This window comes from Cydia strobilella, chromosome Z (genome assembly GCF_947568885.1).
Source record: "Cydia strobilella chromosome Z, ilCydStro3.1, whole genome shotgun sequence".
Lineage (NCBI taxonomy): Eukaryota > Metazoa > Arthropoda > Insecta > Lepidoptera > Tortricidae > Cydia > Cydia strobilella.
The window spans coordinates 33,160,516-33,179,182 of NC_086068.1; the positions used below are offsets into that span (position 1 = coordinate 33,160,516).

Consider the following 18,667-nt stretch of genomic DNA (forward strand, 5'->3'; position numbering starts at 1 on the left):
GGTTCAGTACCTACCGTTTACGTTAAAACTACTTAAAACCAAATCTGTAGCTGGCCACTGAAATGGGTAATAGAAAAGCGTTCCGTACGTGTTTCGCTTTCCAGATGACCAGGGCACCTAGCCAATTAACTGTTTACGCTCCGTAGCGAACGAAACGCAACCGTCTCTTTCGCACTAATATGGAAGAGTGATAGAGAACGATTACCCTATCGTTTGCTACGGAACCAATGGTTGGCATCTTGGCTAGGTACTCTGGTCATATGGAAAGCAAAACACATACGGAACGCGTTTCTATTACCCATTTCAGTGGCCAGCTACGGATTTGGTTTTAAGCGGTTTTAACGTAAACTGTAGGTACTAAACCCGAGTGCCTAGCCAAGATGCCAGTAGTTCGTTCCGAAGCGAACAATAGCGTAATCTCTCTCTATCACTCTTCCATATTAGTGCGACAGAGACAGTTACGTTTCGTTTGCTAAGCGCGGCAGCGTCGAACTTCAAGTAATACACCTGGTTCATTTAATAAATGTTTTTATTCTTAACAAGGATTGGTGTTTACCAAGCAGCTGCATCATTTCAGCCACGCCGGGACCCTCAGCGAGACCGCTGAGAACTGATCTGAGCATTTTCATAATAATTGGAAACTTTACATTATTTTCAGTACAGAAGTCCCTCAGATTTTGTTTTATATGTATATGATCATAATTTGGTAACGATTCTAATACGGGTATTAACTTTTCAAGTAGTTCCCTATTAATTTCAGCTTGATTAGTATTTGATGGAAGAATCCATAAGAATCCATATTTGTCCGTCACCAGCTCTTCGAGCCTGCTGATTCTGGAGGTCGCCCACTCGAGAACTCCTTTGACATGTTCATGGCTCACGTTCAACTTCTCTTTGGGATACGAACATTTCACTAGTTGTTGTAATGTAGCAACGAGGGCTCGGCATTCGTGCTCGTCGCGCAAACGGCGTCTAATTTCAAGTTTGTTGCATTCATCAAGCAAATCAGCATTGAGACGGCTCGGGTGTGATGATAATTTTCGTAACTGAAACTAAATTTTGTACAGTCAGCATCAAAAAGATAGTGACGTCACAAGTGTCCAAATATAATCTACGCGACAACATTTCCATTTTCACCACTTAGATGGTTGTCAGTCCTCAACTCCCCAGTAGCATTTATACGTCATTATGACGTCAGCGACGTCATTATGACGTGATAATGCCGTCATTATGACGTCCCTGACGTCATTTTGCTACCTGGGCTGTGCGTTTACCCAGGAACTGCCTGCCTCGCACAGCTAAACTATGGAATGATCTGTCGCCTGCGGTGTTTCCGGACCGATACGACCTTCAAGAAAAGAGCGTATTCCCATCTTAAATGCCGGCAACGCACTTACTTAGGGAATAAATGACTAAAAACGCTGAAATCACTTTCTTGTTATTATTGTGTCTTTTTACGACATTTCAAGTTCACTATTTACAAACATTTTCGTACCCGATGCAAACTTTAAACCCTTTTTTCACGAACAGGTCAGGACACACGACGACACCTGTCACTAGACAGACTAGACACTCAGTGTATATGTCGGCGGCAGATCGTAAAACCGGGCATATCGAGATATTCCTAGGCATATCATGAAACGCCGCAATTTCACGATCTGACTAGCGACTACCAGACATATCGTTCAAACCTCAACGTTTGACGATTTGCCCGGCGAGTTTAGGCATATCAAATAAGTAGGGTGTGATATTCCTAGGCAGATCGTGAAACGCCGGCATTTCATGATCTGCCTAGCGACCACTAGCCATATCGTGCAAACTTCAAGGTGTGATATTCCTAGGAAGATTGTCTCATCAAAATCGCCGTGAAGTTGTGCGAGTGTGGAGTCATACGTCATCTGCGCGAAGTCGCGCCACGATTTAAGCACATAGTCTGGAGGGGGCTTTACCAATACACAATTTTCACAAAAGATACGTACCTACAGCCCACTCCAGACTACGCGGCGCGAATCGCTGATGAGCATGTGCCGTTGTCCTGAGAACTTCTGCTCTGTCCTTGGTGTACTCCACGGCTGTATTTGCGCACCGGCATGGTTGGGTAGTGCCCACACCACCAGAGTAGACGTTGAGTTGAACAGGGCCATGCGACTCATCTCCGGTACGCTACTCTCAACCCCTTCCCACTGGCTGCCAGTGCTTTCTCGGATTGCTCCGCCAGACTTGAGAAGGAAAGAGGCCCTGATGCGAGAAGCGGCACGGATCCAAAAGAACCCAACCCTACCAATTCGGGCGGAGTTTCTAAGCCCAAACAACTGTCGCTTAAAATCCTGAAATTCTTCCTACAGAATCTTTAAGGGTCTGGTTGATAGTTGTTTGAACCGGAAGCGCGTGTGGTCACAGTCGTGGAACTCATTGATGGCGGGGAAGCTGGGTTCCGAAATAATTCCAGGTGACATAATTAAAGGGGCCGACCTCCCAAGACGGCATTGGTGCAACCTCAACAGATTTCGCACTGGCCACGTTCGCTGTGCTTACTATGTGTCGTGATATGCCTGGGTTAGTCTTAGTCAGATCGTGAAATGGCGGCGTTTCATGATATGCCTAGGAATATCTCGATATGCCCGATTTTATGATCTGCCGCCGACATTTTTTTTTTTTTTTTTTTTTTTATTATAAACTGATCGGCGATTGGCCCTAGTCACACCTGATGGAAAGTGAAGACAGGGCCTAAGATGGAGCTCACCGGTTCAGTAACAGCCTAAGTGTATGTGTCGCAGCCGTGGAGACAGGACGTGCGTAGTGTCTGACACAAGTGTCGCGAATTTAAAACCTGCGCGAATTTTTTTATAGCTATAGCAATATGACGTCACGCGCGTGGACTGCAGAGGAAATAAAATCTTTGAATTTATATTATGAGGCGCTGCCAGAACTATGGCAAATATCGAACTCCGATTATAAAAATCGCTTAAAAAAGACAGCAGCAGCCAGAAAGTTTGGCAGAACAATTGAATACTACTGCAATAGAAATAAATAGAAAACTGCACAATTTGCGAACTCAAAGTTTTAAGTTGTTACATAAATATTGAAAGTCTTCGTGTTACATCCGAAGAAAGTTTTTGTAGCATTATGGATCTTCAGTTCAGATAACAATTGATTAAATGCTCCCAGCTGTGCTCTTCTTTTAATCCAATCTTTACCCCATATCAATCATTTTTTACGACGACGCATTTTAATTGAAATACCTATACATATCGCGACAACCGCGGCGGCAGCACGTCGACTCATGGCGAGGGAATGTACGACACTGAGTGTAGTATCGATTCGGGTAGACAGCCAATACTTGAACCGGGACATTAGATGTTACACCGATGTCGACACAAAAAATTGCTTAGCATGTGGACGCAAACGACACATTTGTCGACATTTGTGTTTAGTGTCAGTGTCGTCGTGTGTCCTGACCATTAGGGAATGAATTTTTAACACGGTGATATCTGTTTTGCATATATTTTTATATAATGTCCTTTTACCAAGTTTCAAGTTCCTAGCTTACCCCTTTTAGCGTTGATTACGAACGCTGTAAAGGGTTCGAAACGTCGGGATGTATTATAATTCAATATACCTACGCGATATAATCCGTTTTCATAGTTTTATTTGCTCAAAATAAAACTTGAACCCCAAAAATTTTCTCCAATTTTTAATCCCCTTAGGGGTTGAATTTCTCAAAATCGCTTGTTATTTCTTGTACATATTACAAATGTAACCTGGTGTGCAAATGACAACTTTCTAGCATTTGTAGTTTTGGGCTCTGCGTTGATGAGTCAGTCAATCAGTTTCACGCATTTAATTCAAATTTATTATGGGACGATAACCGTTCGCGCCTACTTTTTTTTAATTAGCCGCCTTTTTCTACTGGCAAGATTTGCTTGACCAACTATAATATAGATGTGTCCTGACTGACTGCCCCTAATAGGGTTAAAAAGGAGTTGAAAGTGTGTTTCGGAAAATAAACCCACGCGGACTAAGTCAAGTCGTGGTCAACAGCTAGTATAAACTTGTGGGACAATTTGGAACATTATTCAATGAAAAGTTTAAATGAGCATTTAAATGTGTTGATATTTTTTTCATGTATTTGTCATCAAATAATCACCCCTTTACCTGGATATGAATATCCAGGTAAAGGGGTCAGGTGTGTCCATGGGTAAAGCAATGAACGTTAATATTAACAAATTTGTTTTCAGGGTTAATCTTAAGTTCGCATATTTCGTCTAGACATGCGGCAGGGTGTCAATACATGTTCAATAAAAAGGAACTATGAAGAAATAATGTCGGATAATTCCGAAACATCCTGTGATAAATTCGCATTCCCAGCGCGGGATAACCCGAAATTGTCGTCATATTCAACTAGGAGAGGACTATTTAATACCTATTGTAGCATGACGCTACATCTGTCGTTTTGTTTTGGAAACTACTTGCTTGTGAGTCATGTCTAGTTTGCTTGTTTGTTTAGTCGTGTCGTATAGTGTGAATTGATTCACGCAATTACGGTTAGTTGGCGGTTTAAAGAAACACATGGAACCTTTTTTGGACGATGATATTTTCGAGATTGGCAGGTTACAATTGCGTTGAATTTTGAATTTCAATTCTGATTCGGAAAGAGAAATTTGTTTTCTTCGGGGTACTTCAGATGGATTTTAGGATTGACGTGTAAAGATCTGTTTGTGATTTATTAGATTTTTTCCTGGTTTTTTTTGTCAAAGTTAACCTTTTAAGCTTGAAGAGGAACGTTTTCTTCTGAGGTTGCTAATAACAACTTCGAGTGCGCTTTACTTCCCGTCGTTCCGCGGCCTTGTTGGCCGCAGTTGCCTGCAACAGGACATTTTTAAGGCCACCGTGGAGCACTGCTCCGGTGGTGCGTGGTGGTCGTATCAGCGACAGGGCGCAGCCGCCGACGTGCAGTCGGCAATGGATGGTCGTCGACCCCATCAGTCAGCGGTCAGGTATCAGACCCACGGAGGAGACGAGCCCGCATACTGAGTGGTTCGATAGCGTTGGTTAGCCGAACGTTTGCTTTGGAAAAGAACTAGCAGACCCACGGAGGACACGAGCCCGCATACAGCGCGGTTCGATAGGTCACGGTACAGCTTCGGTTGGCCGAACAAATTTTCATCGTCTACGGAGCTTAAATATTTTTTTAACGTACTGGAATCGGTTCCCGTTTAATTGTTATTTTTTCCCGGTTCATTGTTATTTTTTTGTGCAATATTACTTTTAATTCTGTAAAGCCGCTGTTATCCGTATTCCGCATTTATTTAAGGCATTGTCTTTTAAAATTCTAATTGCCCCTAATTGTCAGGCGAAACTAATATTTGGCAATAAATTTAGGTACCTATCACCCGTTGAAACAGCCATTTACGTCCATAATCTCCATCTCATTAATCCATTTCTTTCCTTCTACAGCTAAATTTATACGCCATTATCTCAGTTCACGCCAGTGCGGAAAGCGAACTGTCAGAAAAACAATTTGTTTTGATTACATTATTTTTTTTAAATTCCATGTGTAAATTTTTTTAGTGACTTTCGGAAGTGCTTATCAAATTATACGTGTTGTGCACAAGTATTTGTTATACTGCACTATACAGTGCTTGCATTGTAACCCGAACTAATTTGGAATTGCACTTAACCGACATACTTTTCAACAACAAGAACTAACTTCGGATTTACTCGAATACATCTTGTACAACATCTCTATTTAATATTTTAGTTGTAATTTGTAAATATTGATAATTAATTATTAGTACTTAATACTACTTATACTTGACGTCTAAAAGCGCCCTCGTTTTTAGTGTTCCGTACAAAACTTTGTTCACGGAACACGTATGGGATCACTTCGGTCTTGCAAATCAATTATTTATGATATAGGAGGCAAATGAGCAGACGAACCGCCTGTGACTTATTTGCTGATTTTACCGCATTAAAACATTTGTATATATGCTGTAAAATATGCTGATTTATCTTTGTTACAAATCGCCCTAAAGGAAGCCAACAGATGAGCGCAACGCTATTTACAAGCTTTTAACAGGGTGGCCCAAAAATACGTTCACAAAGCTTTTTCTATTTTAGTAAGTATGTACTTACGTAACTAGTACAAAATAAGTAAAAAATTAAAACTACTGTCTTTTTTGAGGCACACAAGCTACGTAAAGCACACCTCCTTGAGGATAGAGATAAAAAAGTTCGCTTGGAGAGATGTCGGTTGATTAAGCAACGTGCCGCTGCCGCTACTGAAAAGTGGAAAAATTTACGTTTTACTGATGAAAAACTTTTTTGTATTGAACAGGCCCATAATCACCAAAATGACAGAATTTACTCTTCTTGTCGCCCTGGAGAAGCCGCAGTCATTCCTCGTCGCCAAAAGCCACATTCAGTTATGATTTGGGGTGGCATTTGCAGTAGTGTGCAGCAGTGGTGCAAAGATAATTTTCCCGTATTTATAAGTTCAAAAGAGTGGCCACCCTACTCGCCTGATCTAAATCCAATGGATTATAGTAGTTTGTGGTCAATCTTAGAGACAAGGGCCTGTGCTACTAAAAACAAAAGTGTAAACGCTCTAAAAGCAACACTAACGTAGCGTCTTACGTAGGCGACCGACCGACGGACGATCGGCTAAATCAATCATTTGATACCCATAGAAGTGTCCTACGTGAGCGATCTCGTTGCGAACGCGACGCGGGGCAAAGCGGCGCGATTTGCACGCGAACGTCAGGCGGCGCCATGCGGCGCGGAAAAAACAAACCCTTCTTACCTATGTAAGTGTCCTAGGTGAGCGATCTTAACGCGATGGCGCGGAGCGGCGCGGAACGGGCGCGATCAATCCATTTGATTTTTTGACGCGAATACGACGCGGCTAGAGGCGTGACGCATGTAAAATACCGGATTAGATTTGATTAGTCGACTCACATTTGATTTTGTTTAGGCTTTACTGTAATTTATAGGGAAATGAAATAAAATTATTTCTATCCTAAGTTGATTACAGCGCCACCTATGGACCGTCTTGAACTACGTACCCTGGTGGGTGCGAAATGAAAGGTTGCAAAGAATGGCTCATGGCTCCCCTTCTTCATATGTTCAACCTAGCCCTGGATACTGGCGTGAACCCTTACCAATGGAAGGTTACCCGAGCCGAGTGAGACCTATTCCTAAATGTACTAGCACGGGTACAACTGGTTGAAGATTATCGGCCAATAGCCATACTTTCCTTGATAGCTAAACTATTTGAGTCAATCGTAGATAGAATGGTAGCACCACAATTAAAGCCGTTACTCTGCGATGCGCAGCATGGCTTTAGGTCCCGTCGTTCAGTGGAGACAAACCTTTTAACCCTGGTTGACTCTATTGATGATATGGATCAGACATTTGGATAACGGTAACGGTGTACAGGTTGACGGTTGACGTGCTGTACTTCGACTTCAAAAAAGCGTTTGATCGCGTAGATAACGATATACTTTTGAGTAAGCTGTGCAGCATAGGTTTTTCGCCAAAACGTCTCAAGTTCTTTGCCAGTTATCTACGCGACAGGCAGCAATATGTGCAGCGTGGATGCTTTGTTTCGAAACCTTACCATACTCGCTCTGGAGTCAGCCGGGCTCGATTCTAGGCCCGTTGCTCTTTGGAGTTATGGTGAATGTCCTGGCTTCGGATCCTAAGTACGCCAGATGCTTACTTTATGCCGATGATCTGAAACTGATTTATGGCATACAGGATATATCGGATTGTGTGTCACTGCAAGATGATATTGACTGAGTACATCAGTGGAGTCTCGATAACGGACTTCTATTTAATGCTGCAAAATGTGCACTTATGACATTTAGTAGGGCATGCAATCCGCTATATAATAAATATCTTCTAGATTCCGAACCAATAGCTTGAGTCAATACTATTCGGGATTTAGGAGTTATTCTGGATGCGAACGTTAACTGCCATGAGCATATGTATACGCTGGCTCGTACCTGTTATAAGAGACTAGGGTTCGTTACTCGGATTACTAGGGATTTCATAGATGCCAGGTCAATAAAACTCCTTTACGCCGCTCTTGTCAGAAGCAAGCTTGAAGCGGCTTGTGTTGTTTGGAACCCCTATGAAACAACCTATATCCTGCTGCTAGAGCGAGTGCAAAAGGCGAACGCCTTTTGTAGAGGGTAGAAACTTTCTACGCTCCCTCTACAAAGAAATGTTCGGATATTACCCATTTTTATACCCAACAAATTTTTTGCAGGGTACATTAGGTTATAACTCACTTGAGGTGAGGCGAAATTACAGACTGTGTACTTTAGCCAGTAGCATTTTACGTGGGAATTAATTTTTGTTGCATAAAAAAAAGACTAGTTTTAATTTTTAACTTATTTTGTACTAGTTACGTAAGTACTTAATAAAATAAAGAAAAAACTTTGTCAACGTATTTTTGGGCCATCCTATATTAACTTGCAATTATCTGGGCGACCGAGCTTTGCTCGGAAAACATATAAAAACTCAAAAATGCGCGTTTTCTCAGAGATAAGACCTAGCTAGATCGATTTTTCGCCCCTGAAAACCCCCGTATAGCAAGTTTCATCGAAATCATTAGAGCCGGTTCCGAGATCCCCGAAATATACAGGGTGGCCAAAAAATATGTGCATTCCCGTTGCCAGGGAGATTTTGGGATTATACTGAGCAATTTTTATTATGGGACCAACCCCGAAATCGCGAAAAAATTTTGTCTGTTTCATAGGTTTTGGCTGGTCCATTTTCTATGGAGGGTAAATTTATTTTTCGCGATTTCGTGGTTGGTCCCATAGTAAAAGTTGCTCAGTATAATCCTTAAACCTCCCTGGCAACGGGAATGCACATATTTTTTGGCCAACCTATGTATACATATACACGGTGTTTCATGACCCACTGAAAACCTTAAAACGGTTTGTTCAGAATCGATAGGAGAATTGATCGCGCTATGCTTTAATAAGGGTAATTTTTTATTTTATTATTTTTACATGCCCATTCTACAGGTTTGTAATGCAAGAATATCAATAACTAGCATTTGACACGTTATTTGTCAATGAGCAACACCCTTAACTGGTTATCTCGTTGCAGTAAGGTATGCAAATGGTCTGTCAACAGTGTTTTCGATGTTAACTAGCAATTGTTTGATGTCACTAAAACGACGAAGCATCTTGTGTAGAATTACCAGTCGAATAGAATTGTTGAGAAAACTACCTATAAACAACTAATTTTTTTTTATATTTATCGAATTTTTTAAATAAATACTCGAGATGAGTTCAAAATAAATAAAAACTGTTGGGGTGTCTCAGGTTTTCAGTGGCTCAAGTAACACCGTGTATACAAGAATTGCTCGTTTAAAGGTATAAGATGTACGTAAAGCCTGACCAGTAATATATGATCACGCGCCATGTTGCGGAATTTTACTGGAACTAATTTTTTCATACTATTCTGAACTGTCACTCTATACATTGAGAATAACAGCGCCCTCTTGACAAAGATCATATATTTCTGGTCAGGCTTTATATTTATACGGGTCAAATCTTGCAAGTTAAATTTGACCCACTTCCCGACTTCTAATGAAGCTGAAAATTTACACACATGTAAGTCCGGTGACAATGCAATATTATGGTACCATCGATCTGATGATGGAGACAGGAGGTGGCCATAGGAGCTCTGATAAAACAACGCAACCTAATTGTAGAAATAAAAGTACAGTCAGCGATAAAAGCTTGTACCAAACATGAACATGAAATATTTACTTGTTCAGCTAGGTCGTCCATTGATTTCAGCCGGAACCCGGCGCCGGGCACGTGGCCGAACCCGCCGCCAGATAGCGTGATGTAGTTCACGAGCGCCAGCGGGTACACTCCTGCAAACGAATTCACTTTAAACTCATGTGAAAAAATCCGGCGAAGGGCGTGTCGGGCCACACAACGCCATAAGGAAGATCCGAACCTTCACGGAGCACGAGAAAAGCTAATACAACCTAACCTAGAGTGCGGCCGCGTGTTGGTTAAAAACCGCAGAGAGAGGAACTGCAGAGGGCCAAGCGCGAACCACGATCGACGTGTTGCCTCTCTTTAAGTGTGACAGGGAGGCAACACGTTGAACGTGGTTGGCGGTAGGCTCTCAGGGCTCAAAGATAATCGTATCCCTTGCTCCAGACGCCCAACAAGTCTCAAGGTTTTGGTCGAACCTCAGTCCTATTCGCCGAAACAACTACCTATCGGTACAGTACCCGGCGATAAATATTGCACATCGGACTTAGGCTTCGTAGAGCGTTGTTTCTTTCTCTCTCGTTGTCTCCAATATTCTCTTTGTAAAGACCGATGTGCAATATTTGTCGCCAGGAACTATACAATAACCGCCGAACCAGCTTTAGCAATGAGCTGGAGTGAACATGGTAAACAGTGTCAGTGTCAGGTCATGGACTATTTAACAAACATCGTTTTATAACAGGTGTCACAGACAGTCCCCTATGCCGAGGATGCATGGAGACAGAAGAAACAGCCTCTCACGTGGTGCTGGAATGCAGCGAGTGGCTCCATACAGGGCAAAACATCTCGGATCCCCGAGGTCTTACTCAACATCAAAGGTTTAAATGGATTCCTCGAGGAGCTGGCAGGACCGACTTTACAAACAGATTGACTTTACAAACCTTTCCGCCTGTAATCTTCCACCTTTACATCACTTTGCCTTTTGCTCAGCTTGGTACCGTCAGCATTCACTATGAGAGGCAAATGACCAAAATTGGGAGGTATCCATCCAAATGCCCTGCAAAATCGGTTTTTGCTACAGTCTGTTATATTATAACAATGGTTGTACGTACACCCCTACCCAACGTATCTCCATATAATTTACGGACACTACGCACAAAGAATTCCATACACCATTTCCTATTTCTATCGCGCGCGAATAATATTCCAGCGTCCCGCTCGCACAGTGTCATTGATCGCCGCATTATCGGCGGGACAGCGATATAACATATAATAATGCGAGTGTGATAGAGATAGGAAATTGTGAGTCAGTGTACGAAATTATTTGTGCTTAAGGTGGTTCGACTAGGTTACCCAAAGCTTAAACCCCGCTAGATGGCGTCACTTTCGCAAATTTTCAGGTTTTATTTTTTTGTGGAATAGTGTTGGTATCTGTATACTTAAAAGTATGTTTAGCGCACTCTTTACATAAATATTGAACTATTATAATAAACATTGAATACTTCATTAGTGCAAAAAACACTTTTAAAGTCGACAGAGTGTTTCTGTCATGCTATTTCCTACTATTACTCACACATGCAAACAGTGTTTCCGTAATGCTTGTAGTAGACAATTTCATGCAGTGTACGAGTAAGTATGCTGCAATGGCGTTGCGGTATGTTCGTGGAAATACGTGCAAGAGGATTCGGGTTCGAGACTGGTACGTCAGGGGTACTTTTTTTTGTCCTTTTTGTGTTATGTTTCTTATACCTTTTAGTCTTCGAATTCTTGTCCGATTCCGATATAACCGAAATATATTTCAGTGATATCGGAATATAACCGAAATATATTTCAGTGATATCGGAAACGGCTCTAACAATTTCGATGAAATTTGCTGTAAGGGGTTCGATCTAGCTAGGTCTTATCTCTGGGAAAACGAGCATTTTTGAGTTTTTACTTATGTTTTCTTTTTCTCCCAGATATTCAGTATTATTAATAAATTAGTTTATAACGTTTTATAAAAATATGTGACGTTTTGAACTAAAAGGTACCACATTGTCGGTTGTCGATTAGGTTGATTTCATTTTGAAGCTTTATGGAAATATGACAACAATAAGTAGGTACCCGTTTGGTTGAAAACGCCACATATATTGAAAACCTGACTTTCACAAATCTCACCTTTTTGGGTTCTTCCAACTCAGAAAGGATGGAGAATACTGACGATTCTTAGTAGCACTAGCCCAAGGAAGTCCAGGTTTGTAAGTGTCAGGTATCAGTTTTTTTTAACGCGCTAAATATAGTTCTACAAGTAAAGCAATCCCTTACTGCCCAGCCTCTATAGTATTTTTCAAACTGGAAGGGTACGATGATCGATTTCATCTCCATACAATTTATAACCTAATAATGCCAAATGTTGCAAAATTATATTGAATTGAGATCTATCATCGTACCCTTGCAGTTTGAAATAGTTATTTACGATACAAGTGCGGAAAAGAGAAAATTCGAAGAGTGGCGACAGATTAAAACACGACCGCAGAGAGTGTTTTAAATCGACACGAGTTGCGAATTACCTATTCGCACGTGTATCGTACAACGTTTTACAGTACATATGGCCCTTTAAACTTTCGACATATGCATGAAAAGTGCTATTTACGCACTAGGGCGAGAAAGTTGCACCATATGTACTGTAAAATACTTTTTAGTACATATGGTGCTACATATACGTTACCGCCCTAGTGCGGTAATTAGTACAATACGTGCATATGTCGAAAATGTAAAGGGCCATAATTATGTACTGTAAAACGTTGTACAATACACGTGCGAAAAGGTAATTCGCAACTCGTGTCGATTAAAACACTTCCTTCGGTCGTGTTTCAATTTATCGCCACTCGTTGCCAATTTCCTACTTTTCGCACTTGTATCGTAATGTACTAATAATAAAGTAGTAATTGTAAAATAAATTTAAAACTTTTTTTAATTTTTTTTTTGGATTCAAGTAGGTACAGTGAGTAACAACATTGCATGGCCTTCTAATTATAACTATTATAGAAAACGGGATATTTATCATGTTTATTTATATTATTTATTTCTCGATATTTTGGCCGGTCTTGCAAGACCAGTGGTTGTGGAGATCCCTGGGGAGGCCTATGTCCATCAGTGGATGTCTTGTTGGTGTAGATGGATTCACACAACAAATGAAATAACATTTTTTCATATTTGTTATCCGTGTCCCTGTACCTGAAAGAAAAATAATATCATGATAGCACAAATTCTCTAATGTTATAGGAAGAAAGATGATGCAACAATATGGATTCTAATAAAGTTATCATTTACTTACCTAGTAATAATTGTGTTTTTCATTCATAGACAAAATTCCATAATTTTCATCCCCAGGAAATGTTTTATTTTACTTTATTGCTGTGAGGATGTCCTGATTTTTTCTGGCTAATGAAGGAAAACATTTTATTTCCAAGAATGCCTTCATTTTGCACAATACCTAAAAAAACCTAGAGTTAGTGACACATTGACTATTCGGCAACCAAAACAGTAATAATTACATTATATAGGTATTGTTCACTGCTTATATCTACCATTACGGAAGAAGTGAGAATTATTTTCTAAAAAGATCGGCACGAGAAAATTACAATGTACAATGAAGGAATGAAACTGTACCTACCTTACGAAACTTCACCATCATGAATTCCGCTTCAATTGAGTCTGAATTTTTCTGGATTTTCGCGGACCAGAACACCGATGATTTTTGTAACTTGATTTAGACGTTGCTATCATTTTCAATTTATACAAACAAATTGATGTCACAATAAACATGACCCTATGTGTCAGTGGCAACACTGTCAAATAAAAATGCACTAAACATGACGGCACTGCAAATCCTGCCAGGTCGGCCAGGCAACGTCGCCAACGTCATAGAGTGGCAACGCCGCACGCAACGTATTTGTACACGACATTTGTGATACACACATACGTAAAATTGATGAAAAAATTACGTTGATTTATGTATGATTTCTGTATGAAACAAAGTTTTTTCTATTAATTTAGCGCAAACGAATATTCGAAAGTAGATAAATGAGCAAATATTTCTGTAGTAATAGTGTGTAGTGCCTTAATTAAAGCAGATTGAATTTTGTATGAAAATCGAACCACCTTAACGTCCTTACTTTCCCCGAAAATACACTTAACAAGAATAATTTAGAAAACTAAACATCAGTTAAGATTTATATGTAGGATGTAGGTAATCACTACTAAAGTATGGACACGAAAAAATCTGGTCGTGCATGATATGGTAAATCTTTTAAATGAATGAGGATTTTCAAGCAGCACTTTTTTTAATGATTTATGGATATCAAACTACATAATAAAAATACAATCATAATATAACGTTGTTGTTTGTGAGTTTCAGCATTATATACTCCACCATACCTATGTTTTTATGAACAGCGTCTTCGGACAGTATTTACCAAATTTTCCTGTTATTTTTTTATTGTATTTTGAACTTGATATTTCAAATTATACCCTATTACATCGTCCTTTCACAATACCTAACATTTGAGGTAGTCCGACGGTTTTTTAATTATCGTGCATTTGCCTTGTTTGATAGCCACAAATCATTAAAAAAGTGCTGCTTGAAAATAATCATTCATTTAAAATTTAAAAGATTTACCATATGATGCATGACCAGATTTTTTCGTGTCCATACTTTAGTAATCTTTATGACTCACATTGTCAAAGTAAACAGACTGGACCTAGGTAAGTGATAGTACAATATGTACCTAGGTAACTAAAATTATAATTATGTATATCTACCTATATAGCAGACTTTTGGAACATGCTCAAGTGTATTCATTTAACCTTCTAGGTAAAACTTACTTGTAAATTAAAAGATGTTTGGTCGTGGAAATCTGCCACTCGACGCCTCTCAGCACATGAGATATTGCCATCAGATGATCATCGACGACGTTAGCAAAGTGATAAGTCGGGAACCCGTCAGACTTCATTAGCACCGGGTCTCCTTCGTTGATGGACACATCATACGCAATGCCACCAAAGATCAAATCTTCAAAAAACTGGCACTCGGATGACAGCTGCAGTGCATGTTTACAGATTAGGTATCTATTAGAACCAGAACGAATAACAATCGAGCTATTTTTTAATGATAATTAAATTAGCTTCCGGATATTATACATATAAACTATCCAACCAATACCTACGTGTAATAGGGTAGGTGTGTCAGTTTTCGTCCACTTATAGGAGATGCCGACTTTGTAATGCGAAAAAAAAATCTTAAAGTATTCTTACTTGAATGCGTTATATTTGTTTGTATTGCTCATATTGCCTATTTAAGGTTTATATTACTTGACCTTAAATAATATTAACGATTTATTTTATAAAAAATATAATTTGCAAAAGTAGGGCTATTTTAGTTTCCTTCCACCTATGAGCTAGTTTTCGTCCACCTATGAGCTAGTTTCCGACCACTGCATTATTGAGTTACAAATCGGACAAGTGCGAGTCGGGCTCGCGTTCCAAGGGTTCCGTACATTACACAATTTTTAACAATGTATTTTTTATGTGAAATGTGTGACTGTGTGTGACTGTGAAATGTCTTTAAAAAACCCATAGGGGTCGGATCAAAACTAAGTATGTAATTAAGTCCGACTCACGCTTGACTGCACATTTCTAATAGTTTTTCCTGTCATCTATAGTTAATAACTATTTTTTGTATTTTATTTTCAAAATTTTAGGCCGAGTAGTTTCGGAGATAAAGTGGGGGGTCATTTTTTGGCTATTTTCTGAAATACCTTCTGAACTATTTATTATAAAAAAATAGATTTGAGATTCCCACAATGAGCTTTTTCATTTGATATGTAACACGATAGTCGATATAGTTTGAAAACTTTATTTTTTAATTTTCTCATTTACTCCCCAAAAGTGGCCCTCATGTTTAAAATTCACTTAATATTTACGTTACATATGTCAGTCCTTGGGTCACAAACTTACATATGCGTACCTTTCAACTAAATTGGTCCAGTAGTTTCGTAGAAAATAGGCTGTGACAGACGGACAGACAGACACACAGACGCACGAGTGATCCTATAAGGTACGAAACCCCAAAAATCGATTATATATTTCATTTTTTTATTAGTTCTTATGTTATATATAAATCGTTTTTAGTTGGTTTTATAGCTTCTGCTCGCGGCTTCGACCGCGTATAATGATTATTTTCGTGATAAACCTAACCTATGTCCTTCCTTGTGTTTCAAGCTATTTTCATACCAAATTCAAATCGGTCCAGAGAATCAATTGTACAAAATACCATTTTATTCACACACCATTAACAAAGGAGTGCACTTAAACTAAATGCCTTCTTTAATAGGCGATAGAAATGTATTTAATAGATATATTGTAGAAAAAAATTTTTTTTTTCAGAAAATGAGAATATCTTAAAAAAATAATATAGTTACATGTAAAAAATCCGCAACGCAGGCTTCGTCAGATGGCCACAAATACAAATCAGCAACATGCTTCGTCCCGTCCGTTACGTTATAGATATATTTAAATAAAACCACCATACTAAATATTCGCCTAGCTATTTGGGTTTCCGTCCGCCCGTGTAGCACAGGTAAAATAAGACTAAATATGGCCATTTGGCGGCAAAATATGTACATCCATGAAACTTTGTTTTCTATCTTTATCTTGGAACTAGAAATGAGGATCTGATGAGTCCTATCAACATTTAGGGTTCTGATCCCTTTTCGGGGGGTGTGGTCAGGGGGTTCATTTAAAAAAATGCACAGTTTACAAACTGGGCATGTGAGGTGTCACTTTCGTGTAATTTTTTGCGCTGAATCGAACGAGACCATATTCATACTTATAGGGTATTTTGCGAGATATGTATGGTTTTTGTTGAAAAAAAATGAAAAAATCAAATATTTCAAGTCAAATTAGGTTTTAATCAGCAAAACAATTGGAAAGCTATTTATTTATTTAATCTTTATTGCACAAAAGAAAATACAATCGTACAAAAGATGGACTTAATGCTATAATGCATTATCTACCAGTCAACCTTTCAACAAACCAGATAATTTATAGACGGTGCAACATCATGTTGTAATATAAAAACAAAAAACATACTTCAGTTACAACATTCATTTATTTGTGGCATGAGCACGAATATGTGTGCCCGAGTCACGGGTGTTTTCTATGTATTTAAGTATCTACATATTATATACATCCTTGTCTAAGTACCCACAACGCAAGCCTTATTAAGCTCACTATAGGACTTAGTTAATTTGTTACTCGTAATGTCGTATAATATTGATTTATACAACTAAACATGTATACAAGTAATATAAATAATACATAGGCATATTACATACATATAGTATATTATAAAAATACATATACATACACATACATAAGAAATCAGATGACTCAAATTAGAAACTAAGAATTTACCATACTGCCAGAAAAGTAGTTTTTAAATGCAAATCTGTTTGGACACTGTCTAAATTTAATAGGGAGACTATTCCAATGGTGTCTACCTGAATGAAGAATAAATTGGACATGTAACCTGTTCGGTGAGATGGTAGACAGGGAAAGGCAGCAGAGTGAAATTGACGAACGCGAGAAACTCCATAGAAGTTGAAGAAATACAGATAAGAACAGATATTCGGAGAATTGAAGATCGTTAATGACAGAAAAGAGGCTGTAAAGCATGCAAATGTTGCGACAACTCGTAGGTATAGGAAACCAGCGGATGATCTTGCACCGCTATAAATTATCTGCTTTGTCCAAAGGTTGACTGATAGAGAATGCCTTATAGCATTACGATTGTATTTTTTGTGCAATAAAGATTAAATAAATAAATAAAAGTTTTCCAATTGTTTTTGCTGCTTAAAACCTACTTTTGACTTGAAATATATATTTTTTTTCATTTTTTCAATAAAAACCCTACATATCTCGCAAAATATTGAACCTATAAGTATGAATATGGTCTCACTCGATTCAGCGCAAAAAATTACACGAATATGATACCTCACATGCCCAGTTTGTAAACTGTGCATTTTTTTTAAATTACCCCCCTGACCATACCCCCGAAAAGGGGGTCAGAACCCTAAATGTTGATAGGACTCATCAGATCCTCATTTCTAGTTCCAAGATAAAGATAAAAAACAAAGTTTCATGGATGTACATATTTTGCCGCCAAAATATGCTATTTTTCCTGTACTAAAGCTGCAACTAATATGTTTTATTTTTAATTCGCTTCTTGCAAAATATAATTGTGTTATGTAGATTTATTGTTTAGACATTAGGCCAGGATTACACTTGTAAGTTTTACTCACAAGTAAAAAAACTGTCGTCTGCATAGCAATGAATGTCGTCGATAGACAACATGTCAATGATGTGCAGCAAAAATAGCGTTGGGGATAGCACAGAGCCTTGCGGAACGCCAGCGTTAATGTCCATGCTATTTGAGCAGCTTCCGTCTACTACAGCTCGTATGCGTCTGCCAGACAAAAAGCTAGCGATCCATTTGCATAGTCCCTCCGGCAATCCATAAGATGACTTCGACAGGAGACCCCGATGCCAGACCCGATCGAACGCCTTCGCTACATCTAGGCTAACTGCCAATGCCTCACCTTGACTCTCAATGGCCGAAGCCCAGCGGTGAGTGAGATACACTAGAAGATCACCAGTCGAGCGACCGTGGCGAAAACCATACTGACGGTCGCTGATCAGGTCGTGTTCTTCTAGGTATCTCAGGAGCTTTGCGTTGATTATACGCTTGCGTTGATTACTTACGTAAGTAGGGACACAGCTATACTACAGAATGAGATATGAATATCGTTATCTCATTCTAGCAAATAGCTTTGTCCCTACTTACGTAAGTAAAACTTACAAGTGTAATCCTGGCCTTA

General features: G+C 39.2%; 1 protein-coding gene across 1 annotated transcript in view; it reads right to left on the minus strand.

The window, feature by feature from the left end:
- Positions 1 to 511: 511 nt before the first annotated feature.
- Positions 512 to 18,667, minus strand: part of LOC134754306 (nondiscriminating glutamyl-tRNA synthetase EARS2, mitochondrial) — a 32,243-nt gene continuing 14,087 nt past the window's right edge. The window contains exons 3-6 of the mRNA XM_063690547.1: positions 14,616 to 14,830; positions 10,691 to 10,806; positions 9,792 to 9,901; positions 512 to 1,052 (exon numbers count right to left, since the gene is read on the minus strand). Of these exons, the coding sequence (XP_063546617.1) occupies positions 513 to 1,052; positions 9,792 to 9,901; positions 10,691 to 10,806; positions 14,616 to 14,830 (981 nt within the window). The 3' untranslated portion in view covers position 512. The remainder of the gene's footprint in view (positions 1,053 to 9,791; positions 9,902 to 10,690; positions 10,807 to 14,615; positions 14,831 to 18,667) is intronic.